The sequence below is a fragment of the Taudactylus pleione genome, unplaced genomic scaffold (assembly GCF_031769625.1).
Source record: "Taudactylus pleione unplaced genomic scaffold, aTauple2 ptg000513l, whole genome shotgun sequence".
NCBI lineage: Eukaryota > Metazoa > Chordata > Amphibia > Anura > Myobatrachidae > Taudactylus > Taudactylus pleione.
In genome coordinates this window covers 5,377,027-5,401,045 of record NW_028284915.1, presented here as the reverse complement: position 1 = coordinate 5,401,045, position 24,019 = coordinate 5,377,027, and the positions used below count along the sequence as shown (strand labels likewise).

Here is a 24,019-nt window from a genome sequence, read left to right as displayed (position 1 = left end):
CTGAACTCTGTGAACATCATCATTGTATGCGACTCAGAATCAGGCCCTTTATGTACTAAGGGATAATCAGGTTCATTGATGAACATGCATTTTATACAAATGATAATGAAATACCTATTTTAATCATTGTTCGCTGATGCTTTAGCATACTTTCTTCTCCCAAGTGTTATTTTTGGAAGAAATATTGTTGCCTTTCATAATACAGCTTCTGATTGGTTACGCATGTATAAAATAGGCAGGCTTGCCAAACCTAACTCTACAGAGTGAAACGTATGAGTGAACCGCGCTCAAATCCACAATTGGGATATTTATATCTGGTCAACAATGGGACTATTGTGCAATAGAACATATCACATCAGACAATCAATGGATGGAAAATATCGTAATCAATAACAAGAATGTGACAGATGTAAAATACACATGAATATGCAATAGAATAGGTGTTATAACCAATAATGGATTACGACTTGCTTGAGGTAATGAAAAATTAAAACTTTTAATAACATCAGTAAAAACACTTTACTTCAATAAAAGAATCATCTGGAAATGGATCTCATAAATGATCACTGCTGATGATAAATGTCCAATATTGTATAGTCATAAAGGAGATAATATTCCAATAGTCATATAGGTCAAATTGAGCAAATGTGACCTGTTCTTGTCAAACATAGGTCGATTGAACATTGACCTAGGTTTGACAACTACTGGTCACATTTGCTCAATTTGACCTATATGACTGTTGGAGTATTATCTCCTTTATGACTATACAATATTGGACATTTATCATCGGCAGTGATCATATATGAGATCCATTTCCAGTTGATTCTTTTATTGAAGTAAAGTGTTTTTACTGATGTTATAAAAAGTTTTAATTTTTATTACCTCAACCAAGCCGAAATCCATTATTGGTTATAACACCTATTCTATTACATATTCATGTGTATTTTACATCTGTCACATTCTTGTTATTGATTATGATATTTTCCATCTATTGATTGTCTGATGTGATATGTTCTATTGCACAATAGTCCCATTGTTGACCATATATAAATATCCCAATTGTGGATTTTAGCACGGTTCACTCATACGTTCCCTTCTTGACATTACCCAGGGGGCTGACTACCCCCACTGAACCTGCAGCTTTGGACAGCGCCAGTCTTATAATCCATTACCCTAACTCTACAGAGTAGTTCATTTGCTGGTTTAGTTTTTATTTTAATTAACTCCTTGACTATTCTGCATCAAGAAAGTTATGTATAGGTCTCAATACAATATGAAACTTGGGGGGAGGGGGATTTATATTATTATTACAACAAAATATAATTTTTATAAATTAAAGGGCAATATCTCATAAGGAGGAGCCAATACTAATATGTATTAATAAAGGAGGCAATATTATCAATTTGAATAATACATTGAGGGTAACATGTTATACTTAAAATTTAAGGGGCAACATATATCATGTAAAAGCATTAAGGGACAAGTATATGATTATATATATGTTTGTTTTTAGTTCTTTTAAAGGAAGGGGGTACATATAACACTTTGAATTACTTAGCAGAACACAATTTTTTTTTTTCGAATCACAAAATGCTATTGATAGTTTTGCAAGTAAAATTACAGACAGTTCCACATGGACATCACCAACTGAAACAAAAGCAATAAAGGTAAATTAAACTGTATGGAAGTGAAGCAAATCAGTCAAACATAGAGTGTAGGAAACATTAGAGGAGGGTAGAAAGTGGTAGAGACAACGGCAAGAAGCAAAAACACATAGAAGAGGGATGAAAGACATGAGAGGTACATGGAGGCACCCAACATTAGTACTTAAAGAAGTGACTGATACAGGAAGTGGGGTGTATTTGAGAAAGGATAAATGGGGACAGCAAAAAAATAGAAATGTCAGTCTGATAATAAAATGGGGAAGGGTAGTATATGCAAACCAGAGAAAAAGTGAGAGAGAGAGGATGGGGCAAGTAAGTGGACAAGGAGACATAAGGGTGAACACCATAGTATGTATAAGAGAAGGACAGTTACAGGACAAGTAGCTATGCTATGCCAGGATGAGGTACGGTTTGACTGTGATACAAAGATGTCTACACTGTATGAATCTTGTCCACCGTGTTATTTTGGAGGCTGATAATATACAGTATTTATCCTGTTTATTAGTTCCTGTCAAGAGGGTTGGGAAGACAGCTTCCAGGCCCTAGTTATCTGGTATTTAGCTGCACAAGAGAAATGCAGGATCAGTTTGTTGACCCCTTTAGATAACAGGCAGACTGCGGCACAAAAGAGTAGCTAGGCTGGGGAGAAAGGGGGGGGTGCATAGGCACAATTGAGGTTATGCAGCACAACCATGGGCATTGGGAGATATTTTGTATAAGCATTCAGGGATAAGGTACCAGCAGGTGTACACCTTATATGAGTTCTCTTTAATGGAAATGTTAATGAAGCATTTTGATATGAATTGCCTCCTAGATATCTTCTCCCAAGGGGGATCCAAGGTCCACCCCCAAGACAGTTCATGGGCAGCAAGCGGTGGCTGGTCCAGGGTTAAAATTGAGTTGTACAATTGGAATATAGTGCCCCTATCTGAGGGGAGATAGATACATAGGTGTTTCATTATGGTGGGGGTACTGGGGAAGCAGAAGAAAAGGATGAGTCTACAAAGCTTTGTATTCGAAGGTATTGTAAAATGCAAGAATAGGGTAAGGAGTGCCTTTCCTGTATTTCTGCAAAGGATTGCGGTGCTAAACTGCCTGAGATGTTCTGAAAGCAAGTAATACCAGCTGCTGTCCAGATAGAGGCCATAAGAGGGGATTGGCCTGGAGGAAATGAGGGATGGTGCTATAATGGTGTTTGGTGGGAGGAATATTTACAGAGGTCAAACTTTGTGGCAAGGGAGTCCCTAACAGACAAGGTAGCTGAGGGGACTGATAGGGCTGAAGAGGATCTATGTTTGCGGGGAAGCCAGTGTTGATATGACATAGAGTCCATTCCTCTTAGCTCTTCCTCCAGGTCCACCCAGTGCTTGGTGCATTTGGAGGAGTTCCAAGCAACCAAATGGCTAAGATGGGCAGCCTGATAATAATTGGAGATAGATGGCAGGCCCACATCGAGAGATCTCTTGAAAATAATTTCCTTACATAAGAGCGGTTAATTGCATTTGTGTGACCTAAGATAATATAGAAGAGAAAGAAATGCCCGAAGTGGTGCACGAGAATAATTAAAATATAGCTTTTATTAATTCTATTAATATTGTCAAACAAGACAAGTAAACAGCGAAAAATTAAAACATTGAAAGAGTGAAAAGTAAGGAATTCAGTGAAATAAAATATATGCAGCGCCCCTGTATTTTCGCATAAGCTAATATTAGATCAAAAAATGTTATATATGGCACCTATCTTACATACGTTGTGCCGTATACGCTGATCTTAAATTTCTGTTGTTGATTTTAATCCAATTCTGTATATATTAATGTGTATAGTTTATATACAATAATTAGTTGTAAATACCAATCCTTAAATAGGTACTGTAATTATAATTGAACCATTGAAATCTGTTTTTAAACAGATGGACACAATTGAAGATTATTGAGTATTGTTGAATGATTGCTTGTATAATTATGGTGGTCAAAGTTGATATTCATTAAATTAATTAATGTGTCTCTCCTGTGTCACGTTTATTTGTCCCTGGTTGCGAATACACATATATTAAGCTTGTCACATAAAGCATAAGACTGATTTTGTATGGACTAATTCTTCAGTCTCATAAAGGTGCTCCTGGGAAATATATGTAAATTCTGTGCACAGTATTGGTTCTGATCTCCTTGCTCCTTACACATTCATTAACCAACCCTCCCGGGTGTTTATTAAGAAGCAATGGAGAAATGGCTTTCAGTGTATAGTTACTGAGCCATTACATCCCATACGTTCTATTTTCCGTACTTATTTAGGTGGTTCAATAACAACAGACCCTCTCGGGTTTACACATGAGGACCAACAGAAATATTGTATATCATAATAAGCAGCAACAGGGTGTGTCGCTGACCAACGCGGCGTTTCGCTTTAAAGGCTTTATCAAGGTAAGCCGAGCCGCTTACCGGAACTCCCTTATATACCCACGATCGTGTCATTGGTAAGCGGGATGTCAATCACGCTAAAGGAGCCTATAACATCACATTACGTCACTAAGTTCCACCCTCCAGCTCGCACTGATACTAGGGCCGGTGACGTGATTGTCTAAGGATCATCAATCGCTTTCCGATCAGCCTGATAATTAACAGGCTGAAGTAATCGCTCTCAGAGATCGGTATCTCTGTTATCTTTTTTATAAAGAAAGGACAGTATTTCTCACCAGTCTTTTCAATCATAATCCCTCTAAGGATTTATGTTAATGGATTTAGGATGTTCTATTAGAGATATTTAAATAGAGAATCATTAGAGATCGTCTAGAGCGATCACGTGATCGTTCTATAGTATCAAGTTGGAGTCTATTCAGGTTTATCTAATGGATAGACAATCAAGGATTTGCTCCTAACAAGACATCAATAATCTATCACCCATATTATGGATAAAGTTCTCTGAATACTGAAATTTGTGTTTATAGGATAAGTATTTAGTGATACCCAAAAAAAGATTTTTTATGTATTGAATTACCCATAATAAATATTGTGAAAACCTAAATATAGTGTTGATAATAATCCTTGTTGAGAAATGTGATGTGAAGTTTATATTATAAACATTAGAAATATAATAATAAATACATAAATAATTAAGTGTCATTAGAATTATCAGTGTTATTGTGCACAATTACATCCTAAATTGATTGTGTCAAAATAAAGAAAAAATTAAAACTCATCATGTGAAAAAAGAAAAAATATGTGATGATAAGTGTAAATTGTGTGTAGATTGTTTTAGAGATAAAATATTTACCCTAATAGTTGCAATAATTATAGATATAACCATAATCATTACATTAGATATATCAATTCGATATTACATATCATTGAATGGAATAATATAGCAATACTTTCAAGATGTTATTGTTATTATTTGATTATTAATCAGTCAACAAGTAAATAATATTAAATGTTCCAAAAAATGTCACAATATATCTGGATAATCAACCATTAATATATGACATGATATGTAATAATCACTATTCATCAAAGGTCCATAATATAGATGATATTATCTCAGGAAAGCTGAGTAACTGTTTTCTTCATTTAGACCCTTAGGTGTTAATGAATCTAATAGGAAAATTAATTTGGTTTCCTGTTTTAGGAGTTCAATATCCACATCTCCCCCCCTGATATTCATGTTAATTCTTTTTAATCCAAAAGCTTGCAAACCTCTGGGGTTTCCATCATGATACTTCAGAAAATGTCTGGCTATAGGGGTCAGAGATCTGAACTTCTTTTTTTTTTTTTGGGGGGTGCTACCACGGGCAATGGATAATGATCAAAGATAATATAGAAGAGAAAGAAATGCCCGAAGTGGTGCACGAGAATAATTAAAATATAGCTTTTATTAATTCTATTAATATTGTCAAACAAGTATCAGGTTTGTGGGAACATTCTGTTATGAATGGAAGAATATCCAAGAAATACTACACAAACACCTGGATATTTTATGTACGGATCAGGATCTAGCTGAGATGGTCGGAGACAAAATCCAAATGAGTTGGAGGAGATCGAAGAATCTGAGGGATATTTTGGTGAATAGTCACTTGGACTCACCGAAAAAACAGCTATACTTTAAAAATGGTTCTAGGAAATGTGGAACATGTAAAGCATGTCCAACCATGATCACAACCACTACCTTTAGTGACAGATTTAATAAGATCTGGCACATTAAAGTACATATCAATTGTGACACTGCAGGGATTATTTATAATCTTCAATGTCCCTGTAAGAAAATCTATATTGGAAAGACTAAAAGACCATTTAAAGTAAGAGTTCTGGAGCATATAGGAAGCATAAAGAATGCGGAACAAGATCGTCAGAAGTTCAGATCTCTGACCCCTATAGCCAGACATTTTCTGAAGTATCATGATGGAAACCCCAGAGGTTTGCAAGCTTTTGGATTAAAAAGAATTAACATGAATATCAGGGGGGGAGATGTGGATATTGAACTCCTAAAACAGGAAACCAAATTCATTTTCCTATTAGATTCATTAACACCTAAGGGTCTAAATGAAGAAAACAGTTACTCAGCTTTCCTGAGATAATATCATCTATATTATGGACCTTTGATGAATAGTGATTATTACATATCATGTCATATATTAATGGTTGATTATCCAGATATATTGTGACATTTTTTGGAACATTTAATATTATTTACTTGTTGACTGATTAATAATCAAATAATAACAATAACATCTTGAAAGTATTGCTATATAATTCCATTCAATGATATGTAATATCGAATTGATATATCTAATGTAATGATTATGGTTATATATATAATTATTGCAACTATTAGGGTAAATATTTTATCTCTAAAAACAATCTACACACAATTTACACTTATCATCACATATTTTTTCTTTTTTCACATGATGAGTTTTAATTTTTTCTTTATTTTGACACAATCAATTTAGGATGTAATTGTGCACAATAACACTGATAATTCTAATGACACTTAATTATTTATGTATTTATTATTATATTTCTAATGTTTATAATATAAACTTCACATCACATTTCTCAACAAGGATTATTATCAACACTATATTTAGGTTTTCACAATATTTATTATGGGTAATTCAATACATAAAAAATCTTTTTTTGGGTATCACTAAATACTTATCCTATAAACACAAATTTCAGTATTCAGAGAACTTTATCCATAATATGGGTGATAGATTATTGATGTCTTGTTAGGAACAAATCCTTGATTGTCTATCCATTAGATAAACCTGAATAGACTCCAACTTGATACTATAGAACGATCACGTGATCGCTCTAGACGATCTCTAATGATTCTCTATTTAAATATCTCTAATAGAACATCCTAAATCCATTAACATAAATCCTTAGAGGGATTATGATTGAAAAGACTGGTGAGAAATACTGTCCTTTCTTTATAAAAAAGATAACAGAGATACCGATCTCTGAGAGCGATTACTTCAGCCTGTTAATTATCAGGCTGATCGGAAAGCGATTGATGATCCTTAGACAATCACGTCACCGGCCCTAGTATCAGTGCGAGCTGGAGGGCGGAACTTAGTGACGTTATGTGATGTTATATGCTCCTTTAGCGTGATTGACATCCCGCTTACCAATGACACGATCGTGGGTATATAAGGGAGTTCCGGTAAGCGGCTCGGCTTACCTTGATAAAGCCTTTAAAGCGAAACGCTGCGTTGGTCAGCGACACACCCTGTTGCTGCTTATTATGATATACAATATTTCTGTTGGTCCTCATGTGTAAACCCGAGAGGGTCTGTTGTTATTGAACCACCTAAATAAGTACGGAAAATAGAACGTATGGGATGTAATGGCTCAGTAACTATACACTGAAAGCCATTTCTCCATTGCTTCTTAATAAACACCCGGGAGGGTTGGTTAATGAATGTGTAAGGAGCAAGGAGATCAGAACCAATACTGTGCACAGAATTTACATATATTTCCCAGGAGCACCTTTATGAGACTGAAGAATTAGTCCATACAAAATCAGTCTTATGCTTTATGTGACAAGCTTAATATATGTGTATTCGCAACCAGGGACAAATAAACGTGACACAGGAGAGACACATTAATTAATTTAATGAATATCAACTTTGACCACCATAATTATACAAGCAATCATTCAACAATACTCATTAATCTTCAATTGTGTCCATCTGTTTAAAAACAGATTTCAATGGTTCAATTATAATTACAGTACCTATTTAAGGATTGGTATTTACAACTAATTATTGTATATAAACTATACACATTAATATATACAGAATTGGATTAAAATCAACAACAGAAATTTAAGATCAGCGTATACGGCACAACGTATGTAAGATAGGTGCCATATATAACATTTTTTGATCTAATATTAGCTTATGCGAAAATACAGGGGCGCTGCATATATTTTATTTCACTGAATTCCTTACTTTTCACTCTTTCAATGTTTTAATTTTTCGCTGTTTACTTGTCTTGTTTGACAATATTAATAGAATTAATAAAAGCTATATTTTAATTATTCTCGTGCACCACTTCGGGCATTTCTTTCTCTTCTATATTATCTTTGATCATTATCCATTGCCCGTGGTAGCAACCCCCCCAAAAAAAGATTATAAACAATATCGGGGGTTATCATTGTCCTTTATTGAGAGGTACAATGTTTTTATGGTGCGACTAGTAAACCCTCATCCATGTACTAATTTGTGTGACCTATCCTGGAGATGAAGTATATGTGCCATGTAGAGATGTACTGCTAAAAAGACCTGAAGAGGGGGGGACGATTGGCTTTATACAAGCGTTCACATTACTTGGTCAGGTGGATGCCAAGGTACAGTATTACAATGAGTCCTTCCATCAGGTGAAAAGTGAAATTGAGTTGCAAGAGATCTATAGTGGACTTCTTAATGTGCAAAAGTAATGCTTCAGATTTGTCGTGGTTGACTTTATTGCCAGTAAGGTGCCCACAAATGGACAGTTCCTGAAAAAGGTTTGGGAGGGAGTGGAGTGAGTGGGCTCCCTTGCCTGGTTTAGTTCGAGGCCCCCTGCCAGTACAACAGACATAGAGAGATTATGGTAAAGGGCCTGTATAGATTGTAAAAATTTGCAAGATATTATGCATAAAAGACCAGGAGACCCTGTCAAAGGCCTTTTTGCTGCATCCAGGGTCAGGAGCAGGGAGGGGAGTTTAATTACATTTGTGTGGTGGATTAAGTCCACCATTCATTTGGTAATGTCTAGAGTTTGGCAAGAGGGCACAAAGCCCACTTGGTCCAAGTGGATAAGTGAGGGGAGGATGGGGTTCAGTCTGTTCATGAGAATTTTAGAGGAAAGCTTGAGGTCAGTGTTTATTAGAGAGATTGGGTGATAGTTGGTGACCACTTGGGGATCTTTACCCAGTTTTGGCAGGACCGTGATCTTTGCCCTTGCGGTATCGGGGTTAAAAAAAATTGCCATCTATAATTTGGTTGAAAGGTGGTTGAGAGGAGGGAAATACGTAAGAGAAATCTGGAAAGTATTGAAGTAGGAAAAGGGTAGGCCATCAGGACCTGGTGCTTTGGAATATTTCTGAGTCTTGAGGGCATTTGAGACGTCCTCCTCAGTGATGGGGATACTGAGTACAGCAAGGGTCGAGAGGTCAATTCTGGGAGGGCACAAAAAGTTAAATATTCTGATGCAGAAGGAGAGCAATCAGCTGGTCAGGGGAAGCTCTCTGGAGCATTATAACATTGGTTATAGTGTCCTTTAAAAATAGAGTTCATTTTGGACAGTTTATAGTGAACGGAGCCCGTGTGGTCCTTAATTGCCAATATGGCTGAGGAAGCCTTTAAAGCCCTTTGGGAGTCAGACTTATTGCTTTTTTCACAAAAGCGCTGGTTCAACCACTGGAGGGGCTTTTCGATCTCCTCGGATAGGACCACATTAAGGGTCAATTTGCAGTTGTTAGCTGTCTAAATAGTGTCCATGGGAGAATGTTTATGAAGGGATATGGACATGATATGGACATGATCCATAAGAGCTTGCAGGAGTTGTTTGTACTCTCTATTTCTGTGTGAGACATAGCTAATAATATGGCCCCATAGAACAGATTTATGGGCTTCCCACACTAGGGGGGAGCAGCCAGAGGACAGGACATTTAAAGGAATAATCTTTCAGAATCATGTTTATCTCAGTTTGGAATTGGGGTATTTTTAATAGAGTTTTGTTGAGGGGCCATGAAGGCCGGGAGACCGGAATGCCCAAGAAGTTGAAGGAGCAGGTAATGACAATGATCCGACCAGGAGTCAGTGAGGTGTTTAGAGACTGGAGGACCACAGAAGAGTAAGTCGATCCTAGAGTATGAGCGGTGAGGGCTGAGTAGAATGTATAGTCCCTCGAGTTGCGGTTAAGGGCCCTCCAGGTGTTTATAAGAGCAGCCTCTTTTACATGTTTAGCCAGAGCGTGAGCAGGCAGGCTCTAGGACAAGGCTGGGAGGCAGTTTGGTCAATAAATGGAGCAAAAGCACAATTAAAGTTCCCCATAGGAGTAGATATCCCTCCCGCCATTTACGAAGTTCTTTAAAAAAGGATTTGAAAAAAAAAAACATTGCTGATCAACCTTGGGGGCATAAACTGCAGCAATGGTGACATCGAGGTGAACCAGCCGGCCAATTAGAATGAAATAATGGCCATCTGAATCAGTGTATACAGATCGCTGGACAAAGGGTGAACACATAAATTTTTTTAAACACAGGCCATCGGCTCAGGCATTCCTAGGTGCAGATGCATGAACATATGTAATTGCCCCCCTACTGTACCTATTATGGTGGCAGTTTTCATTAAAGCACTAGCAGCTTGGGCATAACTGCTGGTTATGTAGGAGTTTCAAAAATTCTGCACATCATAGCATATTACTGGTGACCTGCAAGCCAAAAAGTATCCAGCAATATTGTTGGTGATGTGCAGTGGTTAATTTGCCGGTAGAAACCGCTCATAATAAATTTACCCCACTGGATCGATAAAACCTATGTAGGCTCTCTACACTCTGCCCCTAATTACCTAACTAGTATGTGTTAGCTTGCTTTAACATTAGCTTAGGTGCCCTGGATAATGTTTTTTCACATAAACAAATGCTTTTTATATTAGAAGTAAAAAAACTTTTAAAAAAACCTAGTCTTAGAAATAACTACAAAAAAACAGATACGCACCATTTAGTATGATCTGACAGCCAGTGCAACTATAATAAACACTTATTAGCTATCCATTAAAGGCTACAAGTTGTAGAATAAACATAAGTGTTTTTATGTGGTTACACTAACTGTATAAAAATTCAAGTAGCAAAATCCATCGCCTACTACTGCATATATTCCCTACTCATTATTTTTTTAATATAAAACATAAATATTTATGTCAATATGTTACCAAAAAGAAGCCCAATTTTTCCTGAAAAGACCTCTAAACTTAAAATACATGCAAGAGACATAAAAGAAATGTGAATATTGGTATGTCCATTTGCACAGAAATATATGTTGTTTCAAAGGTGTTAACTGAGAAGAATTCATGTCTGTGTGTTAAGATATCTAAACAGAACTTGCTGCAAAATATAAACTCAATAAACATTTCTTTTGCACATGATCGCATTTCTAACCTTTAGTATGTTGCTTAGTTACTGTGGGAATGGAGGAGATTGTAAAGGTTATGTAAATATCTATCAGAAATACTTCACAGTGACGTAAGGTAGTTGTACTCTTGTGAACATGAATAGCAATATACGGTAATGATTGTCATGCAAGGACAACACATAATATTAAACTGTTACTGCAGATAACTTTTAGCTTGATAGGCAAATAGCTAATTCTGTTTTCATTTATTCTGTATTATACGATATGGCAACAACACACAGATTAGATTCATATGTTTACATTGTGCAGAAGTATTATACTCTTAGCTAAATATATTTTCATATATATATATATATATATATATATATATATACAGTGCCATGCAAAAGTATTCACCCCTTTGCATTTTTTTGTTGCCTCACAACCTGGAATTAAAATGGATTATTTGAAGGTGTGCATCATTTCATTCACAGAACATGCCCTCAACTGTGAAGTTGTGTTTTTTTTATATTGTGTATCAAACAACAGTTAGGACAACATAACAGAAAACTTCAGCGTGCGTAACTATTCACCCCTCTAAAGTCAGTACTTTGTCGAGCCACCTTTTGTGGCAATTACAGCTGCAAGTCACTTTGGATAAGTCTCTATGAGCTTGCCACATCTTGCCCCTGGGATTTTTGCCCATTCCTTAAGGCAAAACTGCTCCAGTTCCTTCATGTTGGATGGTTTCCGCTTGTGAACAGCAATCTTCAAGTCTGACCACATATTCTCAATTGGATTGAGATCTGGGCTTTGACTAGGCCATTCCAACACATTTAAATGTTTCCCCTTAAACCACTCGAGTGTTACTTTAGCAGTATGCTTTGGGTCATTGTCCTGCTTGGAAGGTGAACCTCCGTTCCAGTCTCAAATCACAGGCAGACTGAAACAGGTTTTGCTCAAGAATATCCCTGTATTTAGCACCATCCATCTTTCCCTCAACTCAAATCAGTTTCCCAGTCTCTGCTGCTGAAAACATCCCCACAGCATGATGATGCCACCACCATGTTTCACTGTGGGGATGGTGTTCTTGGGGTGATGGGATGCTTTGGGTTTGCTCCAGACATAGCGTTTTCCTCGGTGGCCGAAAAGTTAAATTTTAGTCTCATCTGACCAGACCACCTTCCTCCATACATTTGGGTAATTGCTTAATACTTTTTGGCAAACTCAAATCATGTCTTCTTATTTTTATCACTAAGTAATGGCTTTTTTTCTGGCCACTCTTCCATAAAGCCCAGCTCTATGGAGTGTATGGCTTATTGTGGTCACATGCACAGATACACCAGTCTCTGCTGTGGAACTCTGAAGCTCCTTCAGGGTTACCTTTTGTGTCTGTGCAGCCTCTCTGATTAATGCCTTCCTTGCCCGGTCTGTGAGTTTTGGTGGGCGGCCCTCTCTTGGCAGGCTTGTTGTGGTACCATGTTCTTTCCATTAGATGATGATGAGTTTGATGGTGCTCCGGGGGATCAAAGATTTGGATATTTTTTTTTATAACCCAACCCAGAATTGTGCTTCTCAACAACTTTGTCCCTGACTTGTTTGGAGAGCTCCTTGGTCTTCATGGTGTGATGCCTCTTGCTTAGTGTTGTTGCAGCCTCTGGGGCATTTCAGAAAAGGTGTGTTTATAGATCATGTGACACTGAGATTTCACACAGATGGACTTCATTTCACTAATTATGTGACTGCTGAAGGTAATTGGTTGCACCAGAACTTGTGAGGGGCTTCATAGCGAAGGGGGTGATTACATATGCACATGCCAATTTTCAGAATTTTATTTATAAAGATTCTTTTTTATATATATTTTTCTCATTTCACTTCACCAAATTAGACTATTTTGTGCAGATCCATCACATAAAATTCCGATTTAAAAAAATAAATAAATTACAGGTTGTAATGTAACAAAAAAGATAAAATGCCAAGGGGGTGAATACTTTTGCAAGGCACTGTAATTATATATATATATATATAGAGAGAGAAAGAGAGAGAGAGAGAGAGAGAAAAGCCCACCTCTAAAACTAGTTAAGCCAGAGTGGGGACTGCCCAGATCCCCAGTATTCTCTAGGCCTCTGAGTCTGGAGTTGTTCAGAGCACACTAAATGGGTGGGCACCGTAGTTGAGTATCAGACAGTTGACAGTGAATCGAGACGAGGGCCTCCAGTGGCTCTATTAGATGGGAGCAGGAATGGTTTGGATAAAATTTTATTTTTAGCTGCAAGTCTTCTTTAATATAACAAATGTGGCATAAATGATGTAGTCATATTCACAATGTAAGTAGGTCTGAATAAATACATGACACATTTCCTTGAGCTGCATTGCATACCTCCTCTACAGTACATGAATTAAAGTGACTTGCAGAATTTAAGATCTTCGGACTGCCCTTACAACATATATACTGATTTGCAACATGTTGCAGAGTATCTCATACAGAAACAACAATGGCCCCAAACATTGGTTTTAAAACCCCAAACATCGGCCACTTCTCATGAGCCTTACTTCATTTAAACTAATTCCTACAGAACTTCAATTCATTCCCCATTGTATCACTACTAAAAAGTAACATAGGAAGCACATTGTTTGGACACCAGAAATCAGTGGCTGTTACCAGGCCCAGCAACAGGGGGGGGAGGGGGTACAGCCATACTGGACCCCAAGGGCCCACAGATGTACCTACATAACCACTGCCTGCATTGCTGAAGTTATCAGTAAAATGCAGGCAACGGGATCTGTCCTGGGAGCCAATGCGGCTGTAGTGCTGCTTTATTGCTCCAGTGCTAGCCAATGCACCACTGAATAAAAAAGAAGCCATGGCAGGCAGTCAGAACTTCATAAAGGCATAAAAAATGTAAGTGTGTGGATTGGAGAGTAACTGGGGGCTGGAGGGACACTGTGGGAGAAACAACAAAAAGTATTCCCCCAGCACTCAGAATTAAATCAGCAATAAGATTTGAAAAACTACATGGTGGTAGATAATTCAGAGATCTCAGTTGCATATATTTGCAAAGATATGGCTAAGCCTCCGGGCCGCGTCACGGCGTCTCTGATACCGGAGGTCCCTATCACTTGGTCAGAATCTGGGGTGCAGAACCCCAAAAAAGCCGGCGATAGCCAGCCACCCCAGCGAAGCACAACAGTGAGAGACTAAAGTGTTAGTATAGGATTAAAGGAAAAACTATGTGTTAATAAGTGAAGGTGTAATTAAAAAGCTAAGAAAATATATATATACACAAAATATATTGGAAAGTGTAAAAGTGCTAAATAAAGTGTTAATGTGTGCCTCACCAGAGCAGCCCAGCCACACCAACCCCAAGGGGCACCGCACCCCAGACTCATCCCCAAAACTGATAACTGTATCCAATTTGGGTAATAATTGCACTGTGGGGCAGTGGTGTAACTAGAGAAAACTCAAGAAAGGGGCAGACAGTGCTCACAGAAGAGGGATATATGTTACTACTAGCTGCTCACTCCGGAAGCGTCCGAGACTTCCCCAATAGTGAAAATACAAGTATAGGGAGAAAAGCGCTCTGTGGTATAGAGATATATAAATGTATGAACAAAAGAAATTAATTAATTAGATGTATATATAGTCAATTCCTAAGGTTTCAATGTTGTATGTAAATAAATTAAAGAAATGTTTGTACTAGATGACAACTCCTATAGGAGTAAAGTGATTGGCAACAGGTGGGCAATAACTTGAGGCTGGGTATTGGTAAAACAGCGTCAATATAAAATTAGTCCAAATATGGGTGCGGGGAGTGTTCCTGTATTAAGAAAGTCGTAAAGGCCAAATACTGCTGATGTATTTGGTTAATATCCGGCTAAGACACGTATGCAATAACTGTAGGCTGGATGTTGTGCAATCCAGATGCAGGGGTAAACGTCTTGTATCGTGCTTAAAGTCATATGTTATAGGTGCCACCTTCGTTAAAACCACACTCCACCTCAGAAATAAGGAAACGCAGTATCAGGATGTCTTATGACACTAGAATGCAGTGGTAAGTAAGTGAGAACCTACTTACCTAGTAGGGATGTCTGCTGGTCTGACTCCTCCTTGCGTCCAGATGTATCAGGTGCGTGTAAGTAAGGGGCCCAATTGGTGCAGCATGCAATGATGCCAATGAGAATAATTCAAATTGGACTTTTATTGAAGAGATAAAAAGTTTATAACAAATAACCACACTAATAGGTGGTAATCAGCATGTAACAAAGGTATGCATGAATCATGTCCCAACGCGTTTCATCCCAATTGTGGGACTTTTTCAAGGGTAAATGGTTAGTATTGTGTTCTTACCATCTATTTATACAGTGTCCAAATGCGGTAATGAGCCGCACTTCCGGGTTCTGTATCTGACGCATGCGCACTAGGCGCAATGTTATTCTGGAGGTTAATCATGATGTAGCTACAGTATACAGTGTTGTCCCCTCCGATGTTAGTAAGCGGAGCCTCCTATAGTTGTAGGTTATCAATTTGCCCATCATTGTCTATGGTGTGTCCGCGGTAATGGCGGTGGCCATTTTTGATATGTCCATTTAAATGGATTTACTCATGTATTATCCCTGTCTGCAATACTAGCGGCAGCCATCTTTGGTATGTTTGTTCACACTAAAAAACCTGTACTGTAGTTCGTGTTTGTCCCGCAATTATTAACAGGTACTTAAATTAATCTGGGATACATCCAGTTATCGGGACATACAGGAATTAATAAGGAATATACATTAAGATCTATATGTAAGAAAGGAAAAGGAGATAAAGAATAGAGGATATCTGAAAAATGTGAGCAAAGTGTAAATAAATACTTAAGCAGATATTGATCCATTGATGTCTGAGAATATATGCACCCCATGGAATCCAATTAATGGTGCATATTTTGTTGAAGGAGCTTGTTCTTAACAACCAAAAACATCTGCACTCCAAACATATAAGTGTAGCTCATACTCAGATATGTGGTCATCAGCAGCAGTGGGAATCTTGTATAAATTGGATGTTTTACCACCCTGCTTCACCCTGCAACATTGACTCAAAGGGAAATGTGACAATGACTAATAAAGAGTGAGTGGCAATCGACCGGTCGTTTTTTAAGTTGTAATCTGAATCAGGAGGTGTTAATTGAATCTTGATTCGATAAGCGGGATTGGGCTCACAGTGTGATATATAGGGAATTCCATACTTTATTTGATGTCTGAAATGCTTAACAGTTGCATAGAGGTTAGAGTATAGAATTACCGACATGACCTATGGATCTATGTTCAGACCCTCAGGCTGCAGTGTTTGCAGATTATAAATCCATCGGCTTTCTAATTTATCTATTTGCTCCGTTTTATTGCCTCCTCTCCAGTTGTAGTGCATTTTATCTATCCCTACAAAGCGGAGACCTTTAGGATCACAATGATGAAAGTTTCTGAAATGTTCGGAGACACTGTGATTCTCAAAACCCCTTGATATATTTCTCACATGTTCATAAATCCGGACTTTTAAAGTACTGGTTGTACGCCCTATATACTGCAATCCGCATGGGCATTCCAGGAGATAGATCAGATTTTCGCTATCACATGAAAGGGTCCCTCTGATTTTAAATTCCTTGTTATTCTGATTGGATGTTATCTTACAGGTGGGTTTCGTGCTCTTATAACCTAATTTGGTACAATTGCTGCATCTGCCACAGTGGTAGAAACCCTCTCTAATGCTGTTACCTAAGAGGGTAACCTGTCTATTCCCCTTATCGACCTTAAGATGATTGTGGACCAATTTCTTTTTTATATCGGGAGCTTTACGAAATACCACATCTGGTCTAACTGGCAAGATGGTCTCAAGGCTACTGTCCATACCTAAGATATGCCAATGTCTATTTAGTATCTGTTTCACTTTCTGTGATGCCCCCGTGTATTGTGTTACAAAGTACAGCTTCTCTTGTTCACTATTACGGACTGACAGTGGTGTAACTAGGGCAGGGCAAACGGGGTACGTGCTCTGGGCGCCGTACGACAGGCGGCGCGGGGGGTGCCGCTGGCCACAATCCGGCCAGCCCTAGTTAGGCAGTGTTGCGCCGACTGCAGTGTGTGCGGTCAGCTCTACACATTTACACAGGACTGGCGCTAGGCTTCCCAGTGCCGGTCCTGTGCTGCACAGCCGAGCCCCTTCCCTCCCCCTGAGTGCTTACCCAATAGCGCCAGGAGGAGGGTGGGAGACGGGCTTAGGCTGTGCTAACACACACATTGCCGCCAGCAGTGTGTGTATTTACCAACAGCCAATGAGAATCAGACTCTCATTGGCTGCTGCTGCACACACATTGCTGCTGAGCAGCGGCGATGTGTGTGTGAATCAGCAGCCAATGAGAGTCAGACAGACTGGGCCAGGACTACTGCTGGGGGCACCACTATATAAGGGGCTTACTGCTAGGGGCACTGCACTTGGGGGACCACTACTGGGGGCACTAAATAGGGAGGACCACTACAGGGGGCACTGGACAGGGGGGATCACTACTGGGGCTCTGCATAAGGGGGACCACTACTGGGGGCACTGCATAGGGGGGACTACTGCTGGGGGCACTATACAAAGGGCACTGCATAAGGGGGTACCACTACTGGGGGCACTGCATTATGGGGACTGCTACTGGGGGCACTATATAAGGGGCACTGCATAAAGGGGAGCACTACTGGGGGCACTTCATAGGGGGGAAAACTACATGGGGCACTTCATTGGGGGGACCACTATTGAGGGCACTAAATAGTGAGGACTACTACAGGGGGCACTGGATAGGGGGGACTACTGCTGGAGGCATTGCATGGGGGAGCTACTGCTGGGGGCACCACTATATAAGGGGCTTACTGCTAGGGGTACTGCACTGGGGGGACCGCTACTGGGTGCACTAAATAGAGAGGACCACCACAGGGGGCACTGGATAGGGGGGATCACTACTGGGGGCCTGCATAAGGAGGACCACTACTGGGGGCACTGCATAGGGGGGAACTACTACTGGGGGTACTATTTAAGGGCACTGCATAAGGGGGAACACTACTGGGGGCACTTCATAGGGGGGACCACTACATGGGGCACTGCATTGGGGGAGACCACTACTGGGGGCACTGAATAAGGGGAACTAATGGGGGGCTGTATAAGGGGGACCACTACTGGGGGTACTGTATAAGGGGTACTACTGGGGTGAAGGTGCATATGGATAGGAATTTTCTGAGTGATGATAAAGGGGGTGTCATGTTGACACGCCCCATTTTTAAGTGACCACACCCATTTTTCACCATGCACGCCGAAGGCGCGCACAAGGGGGGGAGGAGGGGTGGGGGGGCTCCATTTTCAGATTTTCCCTGGGCTCCAAATACTCTAGTTATTCCACTGTTGTGGGGACTGGAGAGACAGAAGGGGTCTGTGGATAGAGAAGCAGAAGGGAAATGGAAGAAGGGCTCTGGGGATGGAGACACTAAAGGGGTCTGTGGATGGAGAGACAGTAGGGGCTAGGGCTGGAGAGAAAGAAGGGAAGGCTGAAGGGAAGAAAACTGATGGGATGTGACTGGAGATTACTCACAACTGGCAGGATTAGAAGAAAAAGGCTTCATGCTAAACAAACATTACTGATAAAAATGGTTCCAGTTTAGCAAATACAGTTTAATATAATATTGTTTGATCAGGGATGTTTACATTTTGCCCTGTACAAAAACCACTGTTACTATTAAATATCAAGTCAAACCTCTGCTACTGTACAGTATATGACACTCTGCTACTGTACAGTATATGATTGGTTATAATCCTATGCAAACAGGCATCATCTAGACCATGTGATATCCTATGTGAACAGTGAATAAGGGGTCTATTTACTAAGCCTTGGATGGAGATAAATTGGACGGAGATAAACTACCAACCAACTAGCTCCTAACTGTCATTTTTCAAATACAGCCTGTTGCATGGCAGTTAAGAGCTGATTAGCTGGTACTTTTACTCTGTTCACTATATCTCAATCCAAGGCTTAGTAAATAGACTGTCATCATCTTCCCAGGGAGGAACAGAGGTTCCCCATTGCAGAGAATGCACATACAGGTAAAGCAAACTCTCAAGCAATAGGCCTGTATCTGCCAGGGACCCAGGAATGGGGGGCCTCTAAAAAAATTGGGCCCCCTTAAAAAAATCGGTGTACTGGTCCCCATGATTTCCGTTGCCAGCCCAGGCTGTTACTAATGTTTGTATTTCCATAAACTCATCAACTATATCAGTAATTGCCCTGCTGGATAGTAGGTTTAACTGATTTGTCAACTTTGGCAGTTTTCTGTAAAAGCTTTATTTATACATGTACAGTATATTATGAGTGTCAGATTAAAAATAACTTTTTTTTCATCTTACAATAAGCAATTACTCAATTCAGATGCGACTCTTTTCAGCATGTGACTTCTACATAGGTTTACTAATTGCTTTCTTTTGTATCTCAAATCAGGACTGTGAAATGGATTTGGACATAAAAGACTTTAATAACAGAACAGTAATGAAACAGGACAATAGCACATTGACAACAACAGCTACCAATTTTCCAGCATGGGAAGATTACAACAGCAGTGTGGATGACATACGATACTTTCTAATTGGGCTTTATACATTTGTAAGCCTACTGGGATTTATGGGAAATCTCCTAATTCTGCTAGCTATTTTCAGAAAGCGTAAACAGAAAACTATAATAAATTATCTCATTGGAAACTTGGCCTTCTCTGATATTTTAGTTGTGCTCTTCTGTTCACCATTTACATTGACATGTGTTTTGCTTGATCAATGGATCTTTGGCGAAGTTATGTGTCATGTTGTGCCTTTTCTCCAGTGTGTTTCTGTTCTGATCTCAACCTTAATGCTCATGTCTATTGCCTTGGTGAGATACCACATGATAAAACATCCACTTTCGACTAACTTAACTGCAAACCATGGATACTTCTTGATTGCTACTGTCTGGACTCTTGGCTTCACCATATGTTCACCGTTGCCTGTTTTTCATAAGATTATAAATTTGAGTGAGGCATTCAACTTAGAACCGTTGATGAACAGTTATCTTTGCATTGAGTCATGGCCATCTGATTCCTACAGAATCGCCTTTACCATTTCTTTATTGCTTGTGCAATACATATTGCCATTGTCTTGCCTAACCATAAGTCATACAAGTGTTTGTAGAAGCATAAGTTCACGGTTACCAAACAGAGAAATTAAAGTTGAAGAAAATGAGATGATCAATCTGACACTTCAACAACCTAAAACAAACCAATCTGAAGTTGAAATCTCAAGAAGTCGTAGGTGGAGTTACTCTTGTGTCCGGAAACACAGGAAGCGATACAGCAAAAAATCAGCTAGTGTTGTACCGGCAATTTTGAGAAGACACCAAGAGAGCAACACTGGGGACATTCCAGAAACGTCTACCACAGAGAGGAGCCATACACTACCTTCTAGTGTCCAAACATTACCTTTGAGTGTCTATCTACCGGGAGTGCCCATATGCTTTGAAATGAAACCAGAAGAGAATTCTGAACTACACAATATGAACTCTGTAGCTAAATCTATAACAAGGATAAAAAAGAGATCCAGGCGTGTTTTCTGTAGACTAACTGTATTGATCTTGGCTTTTGCTGTCAGTTGGATGCCACTTCACCTCTTTCACCTTGTAACTGATTTTAATGCCAATCTAATTTCCAATCGACATTTCAAATTAGTTTATTGCATCTGTCACTTGCTTGGCATGGTCTCCTGTTGTCTAAATCCCATACTATATGGATTTTTAAATGATGGTATAAAAGCAGATTTGATGTCTCTCATCCAGTGTTTCCAGATATCCTAGGTTGATATAGCTATTGCTTTGTTTTTTTGCTGCTATAAACTTAGACAACTGCAAACAATTCTACAGAGACTGGATACGTGACTGAGTTGACTGCTTAATCTTAAACATGCTTGTTGATATAAACGATCCACTAAAAATTAGTTTTCAACTAATATTAGTATTACAAAAAAGACAATATTTCTATACATGTTTACATATGATCTCTATGAGGTCTGTATTATTCTCTTTTTTGTATAAAAAGGACATTTCTGCCTATTTTTATTTCAATTTTGTTTAATTTGTTTGATTTATTTAGTAGCAATGTGTGCCAAATATACTGTATGTCATTCTTCTTTGTTTTGATTTGTTATTAACAATATATGTGGCCAGGTCAATTCCTACCTTGTCTATAAGTAACTGGAATTGAGGAGTCTGATAAGAGGTTCCTCAGGGAAAGGAGCACTCCTACAGCTTAACTATATTTAATATAACTCTATTTAAAATATTTTGGGTGGAGATAAATAAGAGAAGAAAACAGCTAGAAGCATTTCTACCATTTTCTGTATCTGCCATAGTCTCCAATTACTGAGCAGCCCAATAGCACACTAATATGTCACCATTCAGTCAGAGCACTCTGTCAATTTCTCCACCTGAAATTTGCACATCAGTGAGTCTGATTTTGGATTTTACTTACCTTCTTCATCTCCACCCAATACTATATATTTATAGTTTTTAGTATAGTTCTTCTATAATTTTCTATCCACAGGAGCACTGCTACATTTTGTATTGCTGTGTATAGAGGCTAGTAAGTCTGACTAAACATTCGCTGTAATTTATTAATTTATATTTTTTAATTATGTAATACTGTACATGCAGAGCCATTTAATATACAGTATGTTTTAGGTTATGTGACTTTGATGTGAAAATTGCATTATAAATGACCATAAGTGTATTCAAAAATTACTGTACGGTATACTTAGCATTGTGTTTCTGTACAATTCAATTGTATTTTTTACAAAGTAGAATTATGAACAAAAAAAAGGCATTTTAGTATTGCAGTTTGTTTAGGTCTTGCAATTACATAACAGTTTTAAAAATTAAAAAAATATATATATTATTTATTAAGTATCTCCAGTTACTATTTTCAAATAAAAGTTTACCTTGACATTAAATAATTTAATTACTACTCCAATTTGAATAAAACATTGTGTACTTATTCACTTTAAATATTTAAAGAAAAGTTATGCTCAACACACCCAGTAGCTTGTTCAATTATTATTGTTTGGTCTAAGCCATATCTGTAAAATTAATCCTTAATTACCAATATTTCAACCAGTTAGATTCTCCTATTGTTACAGAAATTATAGTAAGCACATATCAGACTTAAACAATTGGTAACTGTTTCTTTTTCAAACGTTTTAAAATAATTTTTAATAACTACCTGCTTAATTTTATAGGTGCTATACAGTATATAATTTATAGTACAACACCACTTTCTAGTTAGTGCCCCTATCCTTACCTGGAACACCAATTGTGTGAACAATTGCTAATGCAGGAGTTTAGAGACACTCTGCTACTAGCTGCACAAACATTGAATATTCAAACTCTAGAACTCAGCTTTATGACATATCTGCAATAGGGGTGAATGCAGGGCCAGTGCCACCATTAGGCAGCTGCCTAGGGGCGCCGATCACTGGAGCGCGACATCCGGCCAATAAATGTGCTTGCTTGTGCTATGGCTCATGATGATGTTCTAGCAGTGGCCGTGGAGCTAAGCTAGCCAGCCACAGCCACCTCTGTCAGTCACTGAGACAGTGTGCAACAGTAGTGCTGCACCCTGGTCTCCTCATTCCCTGCAGCCACAGCGTCTGCTCGCCATGTCTTGGCTGCCTGTCAGTGTCAGAGCTGCCGCTGATGTGCGCTTGCGTTCACTTGTTGTTTACAGGTGAATCAATAACAATGTGGCACCCGCCCCTTAGCCTTCATTCACTTTACTCCTCCTCTTAATCTCAGAGAGGAGGAACAGGGATGCCACCCAGGCTGAGATCCTGATGACTTAGAGACTCAGGGCCTGATTCAGAGCCATACGCTATTTGCGGACGGTCGTTCTGAAAAAGGGGCTGGCTATTTAAATGAAGTGCTCGCTCTTTGCGGTCTGTTGACGCCTCTAAGTCTGAACGAGCGCTATTTTGAGAAAAACGCCCCCTGGCCGCTCACATCATATGTCATCTCCGGTATTTATTAGATTAATCGAATACATCGAAGGGCGTATGAACTACTCGCTATTCTTGTGGTAGCATTTTCCTACCGCAATCATGCGAGCAGTTCTGGCTAAAAGACAACCAAGTGATGTGGTCAATGACACTGCTTTGTTAATTATGCACTCCCATTAACCGCCCGTTTTGACCGTTTGGCACGCCTGCATTCGGATTTCCACTCCCCCGTTTTCAAGCACCTTCCCCTGTTACCACCCACAAACGCCTCATCCTGTCACTCAAATCAGCAGGCATTCACTATTTTGCGAGCACATGAATTTCGACCGCACTGACTGGTTCGCGCATGCGTATTACCACCCGTACGCATGGGCAGTTGTGCGAACATCGCTCGGAACGAACGAGCGGCCGCTTACGAGCGGCTCTGAATCAGGCCCTCAGTCAGTCTTCATAGCAAGTGTAATAGTGCTGCAGTAGACAGTATATAATATTATATATTAACAACAAATATATGTTGTGTGGGTGTATCAGTAAGCGTAACAGCACTGTACACAGTATGTTATATACTGTCTACAGCGCCATTATACTTAACGACACACAGAACACATTGGGGGGGGACAATAGGCTGAAGTTCTGCCTTGGGCACTGAGAAACCTTGCTCCGGCCCTGGATGAATGAATTGTAAGAAGATGTTGGA

The 24,019-nt window shown here is 39.1% G+C and overlaps 1 protein-coding gene across 2 annotated transcripts in view; it reads left to right on the top strand.

Moving 5' to 3' along the window:
- Positions 1–22,145, top strand: part of NPY5R (neuropeptide Y receptor Y5) — a 73,398-nt gene extending 51,253 nt beyond the window's left edge. For both annotated transcript variants that reach the window (XM_088450278.1, XM_088450277.1), the window contains exon 2: positions 19,754–22,145. In XM_088450278.1, the coding sequence (XP_088306404.1) occupies positions 19,763–21,130 (1,368 nt within the window). In that variant the 5' untranslated portion in view covers positions 19,754–19,762 and the 3' untranslated portion in view covers positions 21,131–22,145. The remainder of the gene's footprint in view (positions 1–19,753) is intronic.
- The last annotated feature ends 1,874 nt before the right edge of the window (positions 22,146–24,019 follow it).